This window comes from Protopterus annectens, chromosome 4.part1 (genome assembly GCF_019279795.1).
Source record: "Protopterus annectens isolate FY-2018-M chromosome 4.part1, PAN1.0, whole genome shotgun sequence".
Taxonomy (NCBI): domain Eukaryota; kingdom Metazoa; phylum Chordata; order Ceratodontiformes; family Protopteridae; genus Protopterus; species Protopterus annectens.
Genome location: NC_056734.1, coordinates 645828514 through 645850411, shown reverse-complemented (window position 1 = coordinate 645850411; position 21898 = coordinate 645828514). Strand labels below are relative to the sequence as shown.

Below are 21898 nucleotides of genomic sequence, written 5' to 3'. Positions count from 1 at the left end.
CCTTAGTGTCATAAATGATACGCTGTAGTTCTTCCTCCTACAAGCATGGTCTTTTTATTTCAAATGAATTCACCATAGGTGAGGGAATTAATATGCTACCAAAGATGAGCATTAATGGCATGTAAAAACATATTGGTAGAAGTGAGTTTCCTATACATACATGTAATAGACCCAGATTAGATATAAACCAAAATGTCCAAAAATTGTACTGTGTAAGGCTGACTTTTGCTTTAAGAGAAATGATAAACTTATTAGTCTGTATCCTATTTAAAGAGACCAGAAATTCTCTTTTGACTCCACTAATGATAAAATTCAGGTCATTCATAAAGCATTCATGTATTAACTATCCCCATAAAAGTATCTGTCTAAAAATCCCATAAATAAATTCACATAAGTTAAAGTAAATTTCACCCTATGGTGATATCTCAGAGCTTAAAAACTATTCTTCAGAAAAGAAAAAAGTTATTCATGAGACAAAACGCAGTAAAGGTTCAAATAAAATAAGAAAGCTGCCTGTCTTGAAAACATATGAAATTACTTGTATCCCATAAGAATGGTGCACATAAAAATATAGGCTAGGCTAGAGGGATCAACCATTACAAAAAGAAATCCCTTGTCACTCAACTCAATATACTTCCATTAAAAAATACTCATGTCCTTAATTTAGAAAGGAAGTGGGACTACATGTGCTTCAATTAAGGGATCTAAAGCATTATATATTTAATGGATTAAATAAGGTTTTTGTAATCTATTATTCATGGTGTTTGAAGACATCTTTGAGACTGCATTGGCTGAATCTGACTGCCAGCTCCAGTCTCCTTGAAAGCCGGATAGGATTCACAAAGTGCAGGACACTAGTAAAACACCTGCACCGAAACCCAGTAGTTGATCCTTCATTGGTTCCTCTACATGCTTTATTAGTTTCCAAACTGGCTCTGGGATGCAAGATGTTCCCTAATAATAATTATAGCAGAGCATTAGACCAGTTTGGGAAAAAGATTTATATATTAATCCAGCCTTAGCATTTGGTAACTACAGCAGAGCTAGTAAGTGAGATGGCTAGAAAGGTGCTTGGTGTGACATCTGGAAAGAGGAAAGAGGACAAGGAGACCTGGTGGTTGAATGAAGAAGTACAGGGGAGTATACAGAGAAAGAGGTTGGCGAAGAAGAAGTGGGATTGTCAAAGAGATGAAGAAAGTAGACAAGAGTATAAGGAGATGAGGTGCATGGCAAAGAGAGAGGTGGAGAAGGCTAAGGATAAGGCATATGAAGAGTTGTGTGAAATGTTGGACACTAAGGAGGGAGAAAAGGACCTGTACCGATTGACTAGACAGAGGGACTGAGCTGGTAAAGATGTGCAGCAGGTAAGGATGATAAAGGATAATGAGGGAAACATACTCACAAGTGAGGAGAGTGTGTTGAGCAAATGGAAAGAGTACTTTGAGGGGTTAATGAATGAAGAGAATGAGAGGGAGAGAAGGTTGGATGATGTGCGGATAGTGAATCATGAAGTGCAGTGGATTAGCAAGGAGGAAGTAAGGATAGCTATGAAGAGGATGAAGAAGGGAAAGGCTGTTGGTCCAGATGACATACCTGTGGAAGCATGGAGGTGTTTAGGTGAAATGGCAGTGGAGTTTTTAACTAGATTGTTTAATGAAATCTTATAAAGTGAGAGGATGTCTGAGGAATGGAGAAAAAGTGTTTTGGTATCGATTTTTAAGAATAAGGGTGATGTGCAGAGCTGTAGTAACTACAGAGGGATTAAACTGATCAGTGATAGCATGAAGTTATGGGAAAGAGTAGTGGAAGCTAAGTTAAGAAGGGAGGTGATGATTAGTGATCAGCAGTATGGTTTCATACCAGGAAAGAGCACTACAGATGTGATGTTTGCTCTGAGAGTGTTGATGGAGAAGTACAGAGAAGGTCAGAAGGAGTTCCATTGTGTCTTTGTGGATTTAGGGAAAGCATATGACAGGGTGCCTAGAGAGGAGGTATTGTATGAGGAAATTGGGAGTGTCAGAAAAGTATGTAAGAGTGGTATAGGATATGTACGAGGGTGGTGTGACAGCGGTAAGGTCTGTGGTGGGAGTGATGGATGCATTTAAGGTGGAGGTGGGATTACATCAAGGATCAGCTCTGAGCCCTTTCTTATTTGCAATGGTGATGGACAGGTTGACAGACGAGATCAGACAGGAGTCCCCATGAACTATGATGTTTGCAGATGACATGGTGATCTTTAGTGAGAGTAGGGAACAAGTGGAGGAGATCCTGGAGAGGTGGAGATATGCTCTAGAAAGAAGAGGAATGAAGGTCAGCAGGACTAAGACACAATATATGTGTGTGAATGAGAGGGAGGATAGAGGAATGGTGAGGATTCAGGGAGTAGAGGTGGCAAAGGTGAATGAGTTTAAGTACTTGGGGTCAACACTTCAGAGTAATGGTGAATGTGGAAGAGAGGTGAAGAAGAGAGTACAAGCAGGATGGAGTGGGTGGAGAAAAGTGTCAGGAGTGATTTGTGACAGACGAGTACCTGTAAGAGTGAAAGGGAAGGTCTACAAGAGGGTAGTGAGACCAGCTATGTTATATGGATTGGAGACAGTGGCATTGACAAAAAGGCAGGAGTTAGAGCTGGACGTGACAGAGTTAAAGATGTTAAGATTTGCACTGGGTGTGACGAGGATGGACAGGATTAGGAATAAGTATATTAGAGGGTTAGCCCAGGTTGGAAGGTTTGGAGACAAAGCCAGAGAGGCAAGATTACGTTGGTTTGGACATGTGCTGAGGAGGGATGCTGGGTATATTGGGAAAAGGATGCTAAGGATGAAGCTGCCAGGTAACAGGAAAAGAGGAAGGCCTAAGATAAGGTTTATGGATGTGGTGAGAGAGGATATGCAGGTGGTTGGTGTGACAGAGCAAGATGCAGAGGACAGGAAGAAATGGAAACAGTTGATCTGCTGTGGTGACCCCTAATGCGAGCAGCTAAAAGAAGAAGAAGAAGAAGAATACTTATCAAATGCATGTAATTAAATATTCTCAGACAGATACAGGATATATCAGGAAATATCCCCGATTATGCCATGAGGGACTAGATAAATTAAAATTCCACTAACAGTTATATCTTCAGGGTTAATGAACAATAGAATTGTTATATGGTAATAAAAGTTTATGGTCTTTAAGGAGGGAAGCATGCAATGATGGGTGAGTATGATAAAAGGGGGACTTTGAGAAGAACCAATCCTGGAGAAGTAGCAGAGGCAAGGTTATGTATCAAGATAGGTGAGGAAAAGGTAGGGAATGCAAGTCTCCATCTTTCCAAGATGGTAATGGACATTACTGACTTTGTTTTCAGTGTCTCCTCCCCAACTCATCCTCTGAATTTTACTATAGTAGGGAAACATTCTTACATCAAACAAGTTGGTTAAACCTAAAAAGAGATAGATGGTAAATGGATTTTTTCCTTGAATCACTACATAAAATTCAAGACTTTTCCCCCTTCTTAGGAATGCCTCCTGTCACATCAAAGCAAATGGCCTGGCATAGTCAGCTTAACCCTTTCCTTCAATGTAGAGCTACAGAGAGTATTTCCCTTGAAAAGCAGTTTTATTTAATTCTGTTCCTAGTCCCCAAAAAGGGGATATTTGAGACACACTGTAGATTTATCCAGGGTGAGCAAGTTTCTGAAGGCAACCAGCTTCCAGATGCTAAATGAGCAAGCTTTATACCTGCTTCATTTACCACACACAGTTTTGGTCAGTCTAGACATAAAGTTTGCTTATTTGCACATCTTTATCCACAAAGACTGTATATCTGCGTGTCCACATTCACAAAAATCACATTCCAGTTCCAGAGGCTCAGGGCAGGGCATAATCACTTTTAATTCTTTTCTTTGCATTTTTGTCTGTCTCCTGTGCTCTGAATGTTCACTCCAGTGCTTGGGATCAATGTTTGCCAACCTCAAGACCCATGATATCACAAACCCACTTATATCAAAACAACTGTTTCAACTCAGTAAGAAGTACAGAGTTTTCTGAGGTACTTCATATGGTGTTTAACCAACCTCAAGTTCTCAGAGAATTTTCCACAAATAAAGTCTAAATCCAAGGTCAGGAAGCATTTCTTTAACTCCTAGATAAAGAACAAAGCAAGCTTTTTCATGGTCATGAAGCATTTCTTTTACTGCTAGATAAAGAACAAAGCAAGCTTTTTCTAAAAAGGGACATGCACACTCAGCTGGGACAGTACATTTCAGGTCTGTCTGGCCAAGAGAACAGTCATGTAAGTTCAGTTTCCATCCTGTCAATGCCTTTATCTAAGTTGTGCATGAGGATGATATGGTGGTATATCAAAAACTTGTTGTTGCAACTTGCAACACAAATTCCCACTGCTCAATATACCACCGATAATCCATCCTGTCAGTATGGACATTATCTGGTGTACTCAGCAATTATTAAGCAACCATGCAAAGCCCTTTGTTATTCCAGAAGGTACACAAACCTCAATATAGACACCTTTCATTTAACCTAGGGTACTAATACTGATCTGGAAGGCATTTGAGTTTCAAACTTCATATCCTACAGAAAATGCATGGCAACACAACATTCTATCAACTTTTTAAGTTTATAAGAGCAATATTTAAAATTTGCCCCCATTTTTGGTTCTTCGCCCTCCCATTATTTTCAGCTTTGACCAGATTTTTTTGTGCTAAGAGGTTGAGAGCTATGAAAACTTGTGGTACTTGCTGGTGTTAACTATGTAGGCTAGAACTACTAGCCTAGAAAACAGATTCTAGCAAGTGTTTCATCTTGAGATTTCCTGTGTTCCCTCCTTCTTTAATACAGTGGCAGACAAGCTAAGCAGGACAACATCCAGCAACCGGTAAGGGGGACTGGATCCCAAGGTTCTCCAAAGTCCAAAGAAGAGCTGGTGGTCGATGTGACAAGAACATATGCAACAGAGAAGAACTACCAGCTGAGGCAGTTGTGTTCCTGATACATGTGCAAAGAAGCATGGGCAGAACATTTTTTTCCATCCCTTGGAAAGGAGAAGTAGATATCTTCCCTCTCATTTCACTGATCATCAGAGTTTTGCTAAAGCATGACAAGGTAAAGACAGACCCTTTTTTGTGGTTGCACTGTTGCCAAGTTACCCTCTTTTTTTTAGCTGGTCCAACTGATTGAAGAAGGACTAGTGTAGGCCCCACAGATCTGTACCATCCTGATACAGCTGAAGGTACAGTTGGTGCACTGACACCTGAGGATTCTTGGATTAGAATCTTGGATGTCCCCAGCCTGATAGCTTTAAGACATCTGTTAGAAGGTAATAGAGACACTGGTCTGATTCAGATGGATCAGTTCAGCTGTAGCCTGAACCAGGGGCAAAAGTGTATTTACAGTGCAAAACAGAACGTAGAATAACAATATATATATATATATATATATATATATATATATATATATATATATATAAAATGAGAATAATTGCTGTACATATTCATAAAATTTCAAGCCTGGATTACCAATGAAATGGGATGATAAAGATAAAACAGGATTACCCAATCTCATCTATCAATTTTTTTGTTGAGGATCACAGTAGTAGCAAGCTGAGGTACATGAGCACACTTCCCTACCATCGGCAGTCCACATGTGATCCAGAATTCAACTGTGTGATCCCAAGCCGACAACCATAGCTCTCAACTGTCCAGATTTTTGCCTCATATTTTTGATCTGTTCATCATAAAATTTATGCTTTTCTGGCAAATCACTTAAGATTGAAGTCACTAAATAGTGACACTGAGTTTCAGACTTGATATCCTTCAGAAAATGCATGCTAAAACAACACCTGTTACTCTAGCAACTTTCAAAGTTTATAAGGGCAATATTTAAAATCTGTCCCTATTGTTTGGCCATAGTCCCCCCAGTATTTTAGGCATTGTCCAGATTTCTTGTGCTAAGAGGTTGAGAGGTATGCCCAAGGTTCTCTAAGGAAACCTGGGAAATATAATCACTTCAACGTGCCATGTGTGTGGCACTCTGCCACCTGTCACTGGGCAGTGTCTGGTGTACCTTCCATGAAAGACACTCGAGGACACCCTCACAAGTTACCCATACCTTTTCAACTGATTCCTGTCAACCCAGAGGAGCAGAAAATCCACTCCTCAGTTCCTCAGTCTATAGTGGAGAAGCAGCTGAGCTTCTCCATGAAAGAACCTCATTGCTGCCACAGTATCCACAGTCTCATTCTGTTAGTCACTATCAAACATTCACAGCCACAGGTGTGGGTGTGGACATAAACTCAAAAACAAACTGAGTTTTTCATCCTATGACTCAGTTCTCACCCCACTATCACAGTCTAACAGTCTAGTACATTGACTACAGTACTGCCACTGCTACAACCACCTGCTCAACAATGTCCCAGTCCCCTTTGCCTTCAGCTGTGAGCGAAAACTCAAAATACTTTGGCTGTTTCACTTGAGACAACTGCTTTTTTCTGTCCTGCAGAAAGCAATCCACTCTTTTATGGGAGATAACCAAGAGCTCTGAGGGTCTATATTAGAAGACCAAAGACGCACTCGTTCAACTGCGTCTTGGTCGAACTTTAAAGGCTAAAAACGCAAAATATCAAAACGGCTGTTAAGCGAATTCATTCCCTGTGAAAGAATTTGCTTGGCAACTTCGTTACTTTGCCATTTTCGGCACTGTAGCGCAGTCTCGGAGGTGGTATATTTAAGTAGGAGGGTGTGGGGGGTGAAGCCCCCCATTTAATGTAATGTTTGAAATTGATTTTTATTTATTTTTTCTGTTGTTGGAACAGTGATTTTTTTTTCCCTTGGAAAAAAATCACTGTTCTGACACTTCAGCATTGTAAGCTTTCCCTTACATAGGGTCAATCAATCACCGTTCGCTTTTTTAAGCATACAGTGATTTAATGTAGACCCGAGTACTGATATGGAGATCTTTATTTTCCTCCAAGTAACCTAATACTGAACAGTGAACAGCTACAATACACACTAATGATCACTGGTGCATTGGGCTAAAACTAATACATTATTTGGAAACATTTGTATTCCTCATGCCCCCAAAATGGATACTGTGCAGACCTCAGCCACTCCTTGCTATCCTATCCTTGAACATCCCTAACTGGAGAGGACAAGACATACGTTCAGCAGAGTCTTGCAGGGTCACCTTGAATGAATTTGGCTTAATATAACTTGAGCCTTGCTCCTCAATTGCATGGACAAAATGCTATGTAGCAGAAGTCCTAGAATTCTTCACTGCTGTAACACCTTTCACAAGGCATTTAAGGTATGCAGTCATATGCCTTCTCCAGGGTGACTGAGCATCTAGAAACCGTAGTAACAAAACTTCCTTGATACCTCCCAATATAGGCACAATGACAGAGTTAATGCACCATAATGCTTAGCTGTTGTATCTGACTGAATATGCATTAATGCATAGAATTATAGTATACTGCACAGTTTGAGGATTTGCTAAAGTCCTGTGATTTGGCTTTTTAAATCAAAGAAGAAAGACAGTCTGATGCTGACATTGGTTCCCTAAATGGTTAACAAGCCATACTTCCTTAACTTCTAATGAGACCCATGGTAAGGAATTCCCAAGGCTTAGCAGGCATTCCAAAACAGATATGTCAGCTCTGTAACAAACTTCAGGAATAGCTTGTTTGTAAAGACCCAGTGTACTTAACACTCTGTACACTATTTCCACATGTACAAGGGATTGCAGTTGGAATGTCATCTTTGTTTGAAGCCTGTCTGTTACATACGTCTTTCCCTGACTTACTAGATTTTTTTTGTTTTAGTAATCAATGTTTGAGACCTATTGGATTAGTGTAGTCTGCTTCAGGAGATACCCCCAATGTAAGAATACTGTTAATTTCTTTATGTATATATGTATGTGTATATGTATTTATTTATTTACGTTAGTCTCCTTACCACTGGTGAGTTCAAGCGATTATTCCCTCTGTTTATTCTTGAATCCATCTGTCCCCCATGTGTACACAGTTATGAAGGACAGTGGCGGCTGGTTATACATACACTTAATTGAAACCTTACTGTAGCAGCTAATCCTTCACTAAGTCTCCTGAGCAGGGGGCCACACATTACTTTAACTTTGTACTCCTTTTTCATCTAGTTTCTTTCTTTTCTATGACAAGGGTATTTACCTTCCTTGTCATTTGTGAGTCTGCTGTTACCCCTGCCATTGTCCTTGGTTAACTTTGAGGGCATCTAATTGTTTTTATTAATGTCACAGAGAAAGGAATGGACTCCCTCCCCCCAATTACCTGCTATCAAAGAATGATAACATTAGTGAATAGAGGGCAACATATGTGAAGTACAGGGAAGGTGGTGATCAGAGAAATTACAGAAACAGTACATAGAGTGGGTGTTTTCCAAAGAAGTACACATTTTAGTTAATAAATACACATTTATTCACTGTATGTAACACACACAGGTGTGCACTGACCCTTAAGCCTGGTAGGTCAGTGGGCATGGTTATCCACCTACTAAAACACTTGCTGATATTGAGGATTAACAATGTTTTAGGTAGTTTCTGGCTATTACAATCACTAATTGTAGCTTGCTCATAACCCTCAAAGACCCACTCTTCTGATAATTACTGTGCACTCCTCATTAATCACACATCAGGACTACATTTTCAATTAAAATAAAACAAAATCTATCATGCACATGGATTTTCCAGCAGTCACGCACTTGTGTTTTAGTCTCCATATGCTACTGATTGTCATTTCTCAGGAGCTGCATGTTTATGGTTCTGTGTGAGTGCCTGCTGGCTAAATCACAGCTGTCTTGCCCTTTGTTACCATTGTAAGAGAATATGGTCTATCAGCCGATACATCTAGGAAATGGGCTCATTCCACAACCAAAGCACTACAATCACCTTCTCGTTTATTTCACAGATGACTACCGATCTGAGCTGAGAGAGCAGCTGCCCCTCATTGCGGGCTCTGCAGCGGCTGGAGTTGTCTTCATTGTTTCCCTGGTTGCCATCTCTATTGTCTGCAGCAGGTAATTAAGATGTCTTTTTAATATTTTGATTATGGGTTATAGATTGAGTCACCTTCATTCTCCCTGTGGGGAAGTCTGGTATGAATTATTATTATTATTGTTTTAGATAAGTGTTTCCTTCTCGACAAAATGACATATGTCTTTTCTGGAACTTAATGTGCCCTCTGATTGATTGCCTGTAACAGGTATTTCTGATTTAGTGCAAAAGTGAAGAGAAATTCACCTTATCAGAAAATCTTGCATACTGAAGACATCTCAGTGTTCCTCTTAGCCCTGCTTCAAAAATCTGGACAATTCAAATGCTTATTTAAGACAGACAGATCAGCAGAAAGACTAGGGTATGAAGCTGCTAAAAATAATTTCACCATAAAGTTGTTTTTGAATGGATAGCTAGACCGTGCAGCTATCTGATAAAATTTTGAGAACTAATAAAGCTGTTTTTGAATGGATAGCTAGACAGTATAGCTGTTATCTGATGAAAATTTAACAACTAATTTTCGCTGGTCTGTCAAACTCAAAAATGTTTTTATGGAAAGACAATCAGTGTGTTATATAAAAACAGGGACTTCCTTGAAAAGTAAAGTAAATATATATGTATATCTATATTTCAAATCTCAGAAACCCTTGGCTATGATATGAATTTTGCTAGTCAGAGTGCAGTGCTGAGAGACAAAAGCTTTGGTTTGAAATCCCAGCGATATCATTCTGTCATGGTTTAATCTTTAGAAAAAACATTTATTCTTATGGTAGTAGTGCAAAAACGTAATGGGCTATAAAAACATGGAGAGAGTAATAAAATGTGCTAGGTACAGCTGTTACATTCTGCTTCAATGCCTTGTACCTGTATAAACAACTGTTTCAGACAGTTTACTATGAAGATCTTTTTTTGTATTGTATTGCTCTACCACAGTTATTACTGTAATAGTGTCATTGTCTTAGCAAGCAGTACTGATTTTGGGAAGTTCAGAAAGTTTTGGGTTGTAGCCCCACACCAACTGCTTGGATTTATGTTCCACTTCTCACACTACAGTGCAGTAAAAGGGAAGGGAAAATCCCTTGGTTGCTGGCCAAATTACCCCTATTCAATATTAGTACAGCATAGCTTCAGATATTCCCTGAATTGGTGATTGAACAGGTTTAATTTCAAAATATAATATTACGGTACATTTCGCTGCAATGTATTAATTATATTCTACTATACAAGCTGACAGAACACTTTTGTTTTTTATTTTATTTATTTACTGAAATTTGATTACTGGGAAAGTCCGATTGGATAAGAGCCCATTTTCAGCAGAAGCTCATGGAGAAAAGCTTCAAAGTATTACAAAATATTTTAAGAATAATTTTACAATCTTTAAAAAATAATATGATAAATAATAATAAAATAATTAAAAAATAATACAAAAAGAAATACAGTTTAAATCATGGTACCAAATTAGACATAATATGAAAGCATTGGTTAAGAAAAGATACAAGTTATATGACAATGATTTAATAGTTATTTTAACCTCTATTAGAGAAAAAATAAAGGTAAGTTAGTATAATACAAACAAGAACTGCAATATGAATTGAGACAAAAGCAGACATGTTATATTTAAAGAGGAAAAATTTGAAGTAAGGAAGTTAGTGAAGAATTAAGAGTAAGGAGATGTAAGGTATGAATAGGTATTTTGGATGTTTTTCTGTTTAGTGGTTTTGATATTAAAATTTTGATAAATGGTGAGCTGAAAAACTGTTCTTTGATAAGTAGTAGATACACATATGAATACAACACACATGAAAGTAGGTCATCAGTAGTGGAACAAGTACTATTAATTGATCATTGATATGGTTTTATATTGTGCTACATCACATTTCCTTAATGATAGGAGACCATAAGCCTATCTAGCCTGCCCTTTTCAGTGTCTTAACATTCCACCTCCCCTCCATCTCTACCGTTTTCTAACCCTCTTGCCACCTGTCACTTGCCCTTGCAGATTCCATCTCCACTATCCCTTTTGGTAGTACATTCCATTGGTTTATAACCATGTCTGTGAAAATCCAGAGAATAGTAACTCTGTGTAATCTACTGCCTGTGTTCCCTTCTTCCCCCTCAGCCTTTCCTGTTCAAACTGATGCTTTCATATCGCCACAACATGGATTTGTGTACCAGTTTCTTGTCCCTTTCCTGGACCATCCGGTCTTAGGAGAAAAGAGCTACAGCTGCTCAACCCTTTGATGGTCATATTCATTCTCCTCCATTCTGTGGATCGTTCTGGTAGCTTTCTTCTGAATTATTTACAACAGCCTATTGTAATTTTCCTTACATGGTCTCTGGAACACTCATACTATGCTCTGACCAAGGCTCTGTAGAGTAAAATTACTACTTTTTTATTTATCACCCTGATGATGGATTTGAGCATTCTGTTAGCTGCTGTTACTGCCCTCTCAGCCAGTACCTGGTAGTCCTGTCTAGATGTAGTCAACAACCTCAGATCCTGGAAATCCTATTGTCCTGGTCTGCTGCCATCATTCTTACTCCCCCACCTAACATTTCAGACTAGGGCTTAGCCAGAAGTTTTGTAGCCTAAGTTTAGGACTTCATATTTGTTTATGGTGAGCCTCACCTTTTTGCCCACTGGCTCATCCTTTCCAAATCTTTTACCAGACTGTTTCTGCTATTCTTTGTAGTGGCTTAGCACAGATCTTTTAACACTGTGTACTCCTACAACTGCAGTAGTGCTGAGTTTAATTCCCACAGCTAACACTTGCCTACTGTGTAACTCTGAATGAGTCACTTAATAAGACGTTGCTTCTGGGTCACCCTTCTAAATGGACTGTGTCCACTGGGCTAGCCAGTTAAACCATATTATTTTTCTGTGTCATCAGCATATATGCTGATCTTATTCTTTATTCCTTTAGATATGTCTGGTACAGATACACTGAATGGTACTGGGTCCAGGACGGATGTCTGTGATACTCCACTGGTCACTTTCCTTACTCCTGATAATCTTCCTCTCATGACAGCCCTCTGTGTTCTACTATTCAAACATGCAGCTGTCCATTTTCTCAGTCTTGGTTCTACCTTTAGCTCCTGTCTTGCTGAATTCAAGGTAGTATATGTCTAGTGTAAGTCCCCTGTCAAGTTCAACAGTAACTCCGTCATAAACTATATTCAGGTTTGACCAACAGCTTCTTCTGGCCATGATCTCATCTTAGTTGCTGTCTTGGAGATTATTGTCATCTTGGAATGTTGTTACCCTTCATGCCAGTATTCTCTCCAAGCATGAAAAGAGAAATTGGCTAGGCTTAAAATGGCCAGGAAGGCCAGCTGGTCTAGTGCTTACCAATGAACCCATGAACTTTCCCACCCACTGTTGCTAAGCTAAGAGGCCTGTAATTCCCAGTATTTTCTTTTTTGCTAACCCTCTTCCTGTTGCAGAAGTGGACCACAATTACTGGGCACCAGACCTCTTGCACTTCCCCACTAGCTAGGACCTGTTGAAGATCTCATCAAAGGGGTTTCTCAATGCAGTGGCCACATTTCTGAGAATCCTGGGAGGTAGCCTAGCTGGCATTCAGACCTGATTCTAAAGGCCTCTGAAAATATTTTCTCTCTGTCCTCTGAGTGGTTTCTGTGCACGCTTCTCCCCATTCTGTCTTGCATACTTTCTAGCATGGCATCCTCCCCTTGATTTTCTTCCTGGGCACTGAAGCAAGATATTCATTTGGTACCACAGTTTTTTTCCCAGTCTTCCTCATCATCCCTCCCATGTTTAATTATCTAACCAGTTCTGTCCTTCCATTCCTTCTTTCTACTATGTACCTGAAAAAGCCCTGGTTTCTCTTCTTGATCCCTTCTGCCAATATCCTTTCACTTTTACATGTTTCTTGCCTTTTTGCTAACTTGTTTGTTCTGTACTTCCTCCACCCTCTCCATCCACACCTTCCACCTCCTGTAGTTTCTGGGGTTTTTTAACATTGCTAGCTTACATTCTGGAATTCTCTTGCTTCCTCTTTCTCACACCTTTTTTCAGTAGCCACATAATCCAGATGACCCCCTCTGACACATTTTTGTAGCTTGCTTGCTCCCAACATTCTGTTATAGTCTTGCAGCTTATCCTTAGCACCTCTCTCGGCATGGCATAATTCCATTTCTAAAATCCCATACCATCTTTGTCTTCTTACGTACTTTTACCCTTATCCCCCTTTGAACCATACACTGTCATCACTGTCAGTTAACAGTGACCTAACCTGGACATTCATGTCACCTTCTGCATTGGTTAGAACCACATCCATAATTCTGTCTTTTCTCTACACTCTTTCATCAGCTGACTGTACCCCTTATGGTCAAAAACATCATTCAGTTTCTGCATCCTCTGTGCCTTGGAGCTCAGAGTCTCCCAGTCTGCTTTTGGAAGATTTAAACCCCATTCCCCCGACTTTTGTCCTGCCTCTTATACCTGACTCCTTTTTTCTAGACTCAGTGTGTCATTCTTCTGTCTTGTTGTGTCTTGAGGGTGATATACTGTATCAGTCAATCAAGCAATGACTCCCTTGCCCTGTTAGCGATTTGGTCTTTTTCCTTCTTTTTGTTCTCACATGTGATGTCATCCTTTATGCCAAGGGCTAATCCACCCCCACCTCACCTTTATCTGTACTTTTTGAAAAGCTTGTGTTCAGGCTCTCTCATGTCACTGTTTCTGTGTCACCACTTTTGTCATTATCTCATCTCATTGATGTTTGCAATGCCACCCCTTCCCTCCTACATTTTGCCCACCATTTCCTCCTACATCTTTGCCCGGCCTTCTCTCCTACATCTTTGCCCACCCTCTTCTACTACATCTTTGCCCACCCTCCCCTCCTACATCTTTCCCATCCTTCCCTCCGACATCTTTGCCCACCCTCCTCTTCTACATTTTGCCCACTCTACCATCTTTCTTTTTGCTTACCATTCCCTCCTACATCTTTGTCCACCCTCCCCTCCTACATCTTTACATACAGCTCCTGTATCTTTCTACGCAGACTCCTTCGCTTGCAGAATAAGACAACCTAGCCACAGTCCAAGTCACTTGTGTTTGTAACTGTTCTATTTTCTGCATCTGCTTTTACATTCTGTCTGTTGCTTAAAGACCTACGTTTCTTTTTTTGTATCACTTTTCCTCATCCCATTCCATATTAATTTAAAGGTATGATCATTGATATGTTCCTTCCCTATCCAGCACTAAGCACTGATGTCCCTTCTCAGCTAAGATAGAATAGGTACTTTGCATAGAGCCATTCTTTATTCCTGCACCAGGGCACTACCTGTAACACTTCCAGCTTCCTTCATTCTCAGTCTTTCTCACTGTATGTGCTGTTGTCCTCTCTCCCTTTGTTGTATGTAAACTTCTCCCATCCTTCCAGTGCTCTTCTTACAAGACCTGTGCATTGCTCTGTCTCTTTTTTCCCTCTGCCTCTGCCATCTGACTGACTGTCCCTCTCTTCTTGTATTTTCTTGCCCACCTTCCAGTGCTGGTTCCTGTTTGAATACCTTTGGTTCTGTCTCTCTCTTTTCACATAGCACTATCTTGCATCTCTCCTTCCACTCTTTGATAATCTCTGCCCACAGCCTCTTATCTTCTACCTTCCTTCCTTCCGTAACTTTTCCCACATGATTCTGTCTTCAGGTTTCCAGTTTGTTTTCTTCTCTCCAGTTTCACTCCTTTGATGCCTTAAAAGCCAGTCCACTAACGTTTCTCACTCCCACATTATACTCAGAGTCTCCCCCTTTTTCTTGCAGGCCCCCACATCCTTTGCCATCCCTCTGTTGCCTGAACCAAGCAGTAGAACCAATACATCAGATGTGACAAATCTCTCCTTAGCTATCCTCATCCATGTCACATTATTGGATTCCTAACTTGTATCCTTTAAGTTTCCTTTATCTGTAGTTATACATTTTTGTACCTGTCTAATTCTTTTCCATTCTCTTTATGGGACAATATAAGGAACACTATCAGACATTTTAAAAGTAAGTTGGAAAAGATGACTAAAGCTGCAAGTATTGGTCTGTAATTAATGAACAGGAAAAGATGGTATCTGAAGTTTGATCATTTAAGAAGACGTCCTTACAAATATGCTGTTGTACTCACTAGTACAAGAAATAGAAATGGGAATTTTCAAGTCACATTTAAATACTGAGTGGGCAATTTAAGACCCACTGGGCAAAAATAATTACAGCAATGACAGACTTGATAAGGTAGAACAATCTAAAATGTTCCAAGAGCACTCACATGCTAATGCTCTCACAACTAGGTATTTATGTACAAGCAGTGGCCTAACTTGTGAAAGAAAATGCTCCGTTTCTGGGCCTGGATATTGTAAATATATCGGTAGGGGAAGAGAGGCCATATTGATCACATCACATAACCCGTAATCTATTCATGTTTGTACAGAGGAATCAGAACATACAAGAGCACGATGAGATACCGATACAGTGACTAAATAGAATCGGTGAACATAATTTTGTGTTAAATAAAAACAAAGGTACAATAAGAGTGGCGAGCCTTATATACAGGGATTATAAATTTTTTTTGAATTTATTAGAGAAAAGGTAAGTTAGTATAATACAAACAAGAACTGCAATATGAATTGAGACAAAAGCAGACGTTATATTTAAAGAGGAAAAATTTGAAGTAAGGAAGTTAGTGAAGAATTAAGAGTAAGGAGATGTAAGGTATGAATAGGTATTTTGGATGTTTTTCTGTTTAGTGGTTTTGATATTAAATTTTTGATAAATGGTGAGCTGAAAAACTGTTCTTTGATAAGTAGTAGATACACATATGAATACAACACACATGAAAGTAGGTCATCAGTAGTGGAACAAATACTATTAATCGATCTTTGATATGGTTTTATATTGTGCTACATCACATTTCCTTAATGATAGGAGACAATAAGCCTATCTAGCCTGCCCTTTTCAGTGTCTTAACATTCCACCTCCCCTCCATCTCTACCATTTTCTAACCCTCTTGCCACCTGTCACTTGCCCTTGCAGATTCCATTTCCACTATCCCTTTTGGTAGTACATTCCATTGGTTTATAACCATGTCTGTGAAAATCCAGAGAATAGTAACTCTGTGTAATCTACTGCCTGTGTTCCCTTCTTCCCCCTCAGCCTTTCCTGTTCAAACTGATGCCTTCATATCGCCACAACATGGATTTGTGTACCAGTTTCTTGTCCCTTTCCTGGACCAAAGAGAAATTAGGAGAAAAGAGCTACAGCTGCTCAACCCTTTGATGGTCATATTCATTCTCCTCCATTCTGTGGATCGTTCTGGTAGCTTTCTTCTGAATTATTTACAACAGCCTATTGTAATTTTCCTTACATGGTCTCTGGAACACTCATACTATGCTCTGACCAAGGCTCTGTAGAGTAAAAGTACTACTTTTTTATTTATCACCCTGATGATGGATTTGAGCATTCTGTTAGCTGCTGTTACTGCCCTCTCAGCCAGTACCTGGTAGTCCTGTCTAGATGTAGTCAACAACCTCAGATCCTGGAAATCCTATTGTCCTGGTCTGCTGCCATCATTCTTACTCCCCCACCTAACATTTCAGACTAGGGCTTAGCCAGAGGTTTTGTAGCCTAAGTTTAGGACTTCATATTTGTTTATGGTGAGCCTCTCCTTTTTGCCCACTGGCTCATCCTTTCCAAATCTTTTACCAGACTGTTTCTGCTATTCTGTGTAGTGGCTTAGCACAGAACTTTTAACACTGTGTACTCCTACAACTGCAGTAGTGCTGAGTTTAATTCCCACAGCTAACACTTGCTTACTGTGTAACTCTGAATGAGTCACTTAATAAGACGTTGCTTCTGGGTCACCCTTCTAAGTGGACTGTGCCCACTGGGCTAGCCAGTTAAACCATATTATTTTTCTGTGTCATCAGCATATATGCTGATCTTATTCTTTATTCCTTTAGATATGTCTGGTACAGATACACTGAATGGTACTGGGTCCAGGACAGATGTCTGTGATACTCCACTGGCCACTTTCCTTACTCCTGATAATCTTCCTCTCATGACAGCCCTTTGTGTTCTACTATTCAAACATGCAGCTGTCCATTTTCTCAGTCTTGGTTCTACCTTTAGCTCCTGTCTTGCTGAATTCAAGGTAGTATATGTCTAGTGTAAGTCCCCTGTCAAGTTCAACAGTAACCCCGTCATAAACTATATTCAGGTTTGACCAACAGCTTCTTCTGGCCATGATCTCATCTTAGTTGCTTTCTTGGAGATTATTGTCATCTTGGAATGCTGTTACCCTTCATGCCAGTATTCTCTCCAAGCATGAAAAGAGAAATTGGCTAGGCTTAAAATGGCCAGGAAGGCCAGCTGGTCTAGTGCTTACCAATGAACCCATGAACTTTCCCACCCACTGTTGCTAAGCTAAGAGGCCTGTAATTCCCAGTATTTTCTTTTTTGCTAACCCTCTTCCTGTTGCAGAAGTGGGCCACAATTACTGGGCACCAGACCTCTTGCACTTCCCCACTAGCTAGGACCTGTTGAAGATCTCATCAAAGGGGTTTCTCAATGCAGTGGCCACATTTCTGAGAATCCTGGGAGGTAGCCTAGCTGGCATTCAGACCTGATTCTAAAGGTCTCTGAAAATATTTTCTCTCTGTCCTCTGAGTGGTTTCTGTGCACGCTTCTCCCCATTCTGTCTTGCATACTTTCTAGCATGGCATCCTCCCCTTGATTTTCTTCCTGGGCACTGAAGCAAGATATTCATTTGGTACCACAGTTTTTTTCCCAGTCTTCCTCATCATCCCTCCCATGTTTAATTATCTAACCAGTTCTGTCCTTCCATTCCTTCTTTCTACTGTGTACCTGAAAAAGCCCTGGTTTCTCTTCTTGATCCCTTCTGCCAATATCCTTTCACTTTTACATGTTTCTTGCCTTTTTGCTAACTTGTTTGTTCTGTACTTCCTCCACCCTCTCCATCCACACCTTCCACCTCCTGTAGTTTCTGTTTTTTTTTAACATTGCTAGCTTACATTCTGGAATTCTCTTGTTTCCTCTTTCTCACACCTTTTTTCAGTAGCCACATAATCCAGATAACCCCCTCTGACACATTTTTGTAGCTTGCTTGCTCCCAACATTCTGTTATAGTCTTGCAGCTTATCCTTAGCACCTCTCTCGGCATGGCATAATTCCATTTCTAAAATCCCATACCTTGGGATTTCTTGATTTCTTACAACATTCTTAAAAATGTGCCGAGAGTGCATGCTGTCATGTGGTACTACTATTAACATAACACACAAACATTGTAATGCTTTTGTATTTGGAAAATAATGTGGGAAGAAATAGCCAGGGAATTGTTATGGCTAGGCTTGTATAGGCCCTAGGGCTGATAGCCTAGTACCAACCTATGAACCTATGAACCTATGAACTTTTACTGGCAGAGCAATGCTGTACCTATAGGGACCTCGTGTGCCAATAGCTACGCCAATGCTGTTATGGTGGTTTGGGAAGATGAATATTTGTTAAAAGGTCCTTATAGTAACTATATTTCATTTTTTAGAAGATTTGTGGACAACCTTTTTATTTTATGGAATGGAACCAAGCAACAGTTATCTGAATTTGTGTGTTATGTTAATAGTACTACCACATTTTTAAAATTCGCTTCCATAAATTCTGTAGATGAAATCGACTTCCTTGATGTAGAGATAATGAGGGATGACACCAACAGGCTGTACACAAAACGGTATAAGAAACCATGCCATGTGAATACTTTGTTGTCACATGACAGCAGCACATTTTTAAGAATGTTGTAAGAAATCACACTTTTAGAGCTTCTAGGCTCAATGGAAGGGAAGCAGACTTTATAGATTGCACTGACAATGTTATTAAAAATTTAATAGAGAGAGGTTATGATGAGAAGATGGTAAAGAATAATGTACAGGAAGTGGCCAAACTTAGAGATTCAGCAGCAAAACCTTATTTCTCAGACAGAAGTACTTCTAGTAACATTAAAAATACTAATACTATTAGGAAACTTAAGATACTTCTATACTACTCATCTGATGTATTTAAATATATGGGCATAGTAAAGACAAACTGGGGTATTTTAACCTCAGATAAAGATATTAGTAATGTTATTGACCATGAACCTAGGTCTTTGTTTAAAAATGAGCTGTGCCTTAAAAGGAAGCTATGTTTTCCAAGGAATGAATTTAAAGCTTTAGAGTATGAAGGTTTAACTATGTGTGGACGGTGTAATTATTGTAGTAACTTGAACACTAGTACTAAATTTATGCACCCAGATGAAAACAGGGGATACACTTTTAAAATTTCTGCTACATGTAATACTAAACATGTGGTTATATCTTGCACATTGCTTGAAATATTTTAAATTCTATGTTGGGAAAGCTGATAGGGCACTTAAAGATCGACTCAGAGAACATTTATATCATATTAATAGAAGGGATAAAGTTACTGCACTTTCTAAGCATGTCAGTGACAATGATGATGGACATATTTTTTAAGTTTATTGTGATAGGAAGGGTTAATGAGAATATCAGAGGTGGTGATGTCTGCAATCGAACTGAGGTCTTAGAAGCCAAAAGGATTGTTAGACTGAAAGCAGACTGTGGATATGGTTTAAATGACTTTATACCTCTGAAGCCTATTTTAAAGAAGAGACCACTTTTTTGATGAAAAAGTTTTTTATATGTGTTTACATTTTAAGTATTAGTTTTTAATATATGCATTTTTTAACATATATAATTTCTAATACTTTTAATAAAGTTTTGTGCTTTTTCAGTACATTATTATGTATGCTTTTATATTTGTACCACTTTTTTAAAGAAATGTGTTTATGTGGCTTTAAGTAAAAATATCATGTGACCAGTCACTGGCTGTTTTGCAGCACTTCTAGAGTATAAAATAATGCTTAAATGAAACATCGTTACACCTGACGAAGTCGGGTACACACCTATGAAAGTGCTAGTGTTGTTTTGTGTTTGGACGTCGTCTGTTCTGGAATAAACTACTTTGCAACTGGAGTCTGCAGCCTGCTCCTGGTCCTTCTTTGGTTTGTTTACGTTTGGACTATATTTGTTTTCTGGCCCTAGAGATGTGCATTTGGTGGTAGCTATTTTTCTGATTCTAATGGTAAAAACGAAGAAGAAAATCACTGCCAAAGTGAACAGTGATTTTGCAAGAACCACTCACTTCCATGTTTCTCTTTTCTGCATTTGGAAGGTTGTGGTTCACTGTTTTTACCAGTCGCCTATGTGATTACATGATTGTGAAATCCGCATAAGTGTCATTCAACAAAATGATAATAAACCCCCTCCTTTTAGCTTGAATGTGTGGCATAGTGTTTACTACACTGGGCAGTGTGGATGCCCGGGTTTACACCTGCCTTATACCAGACTGAGTACTATGCATCTCTTGGCAGACTAATGCCCAGTGCATTGCTAGGGCAGGAGCTGGACTTGCACACCTTCATCTAGAATACTCTCCTATGACAGGAATCCACCAACCTTCTTTCCTGATGCAGGTGAGCTGACATGAGGATATCACTCCCACCCCTCCCCACTCACTGCTGTAGCAGCCATGCTACTAATTAATCAATGAACCGCTAACGTTTCTTTTTCTTTTATTTGCATCTCTCTGTGATTTTCCGGGGGGTTGTAATAATTTCACCTACACATGATTCATGCCTGTAGCGAGGATTGTTTGCCCTGCATAGACTGAATCTGACTACCATGACCTTAACTAAAGATAAGCCATACGAAATGTAAGTTTTATGCTGCTTACTGCTGTTTATACTGGACAGAAAGTTATACATATTCACATCTTCACACTACTGCCTGCTAATGCTGCATATATTATCACATTAATTCTTGTTTTACAAAGTGTGTTTTCACATGGCATTGCACTTTGAGATGATGCAACATGTAAGGAATGACTTGGTATTGCTGTGAAATGGATGTGAAGAACATGTGTCATGCATAGCGGGACACTTACTGTGGGGAATATGTGTCATGCCTAGCAGGCACTTATTGTGGGGAACGTGTGTCATGCCTAGCGGGACACTTATTGTGGGGAACGTGTGTCATGTCTACCGGGACACATTGTGGGGAGCATGTGTCATGCCTAGCGGGACACTTATTGTGGGGAACATCTGTCATGTCTAGCGGGACACTTATTGTGGGGAACGTGTGTCATGCCTAGCAGTGTCATGTCTACCGGGACACATTGTGGGGAGCATGTGTCATGTCTAGCGGGACACTTATTGTGGGGAACGTGTGTCATGCCTAGTGAACATTTATTGTGGAGAACATGTGTCATGCCTAGTGGGACACTTATTGCACTTGTACACAACATTCTGCTTTGAATGTAGAACATTTATTGTGTCTTATGTCTTAAACAGGAAACGGGCTTACAGCAAGGAGGCAGTCTACAGTGACAAGCTGCAGCATTACAGCACGGGCAGAGGTAAGGGAAACAGAGCCTTTCACTGAGTGTGCGTGGCTACTGAGGTCTGTCATTTTGTAGATTACATCTGTTACACACAACAGAAATTGTGTTTCTACCTTATGCTAGAAAGTGGCTGGTGAGAACTTGCATAGATGAGAAGGTCAGCTCCATAGCTCTCAACTGTCCAGATTTTTGCAGAATGTCCACATTTTTGCCTTAAATTTTTGGACTGTTCCTCTGTTTCTGGTTTTCTGGAACATCATTGAGGACAGAAGTCATTAAATAATGACTGTGTTTGAGTTTCAGAATTCATAGCCTTCAGAAAAATGCATGCCAATGCAAGGCCTATTAATCTAGCAACAGTCTAAGTTTATAAGAGCAATATTTAAAATCTGTCCCTATTATATATA

At 39.6% G+C, this 21898-nt stretch overlaps 1 protein-coding gene across 2 annotated transcripts in view; it reads left to right on the top strand.

Moving 5' to 3' along the window:
- The window catches only part of EPHB1 (EPH receptor B1), a 1597777-nt gene that overhangs the window by 1247189 nt on the left and 328690 nt on the right, over positions 1-21898 (top strand). For both annotated transcript variants that reach the window (XM_044070446.1, XM_044070447.1), the window contains exons 9-10: positions 8935-9043; positions 21442-21506. In XM_044070446.1, the coding sequence (XP_043926381.1) occupies positions 8935-9043; positions 21442-21506 (174 nt within the window). The remainder of the gene's footprint in view (positions 1-8934; positions 9044-21441; positions 21507-21898) is intronic.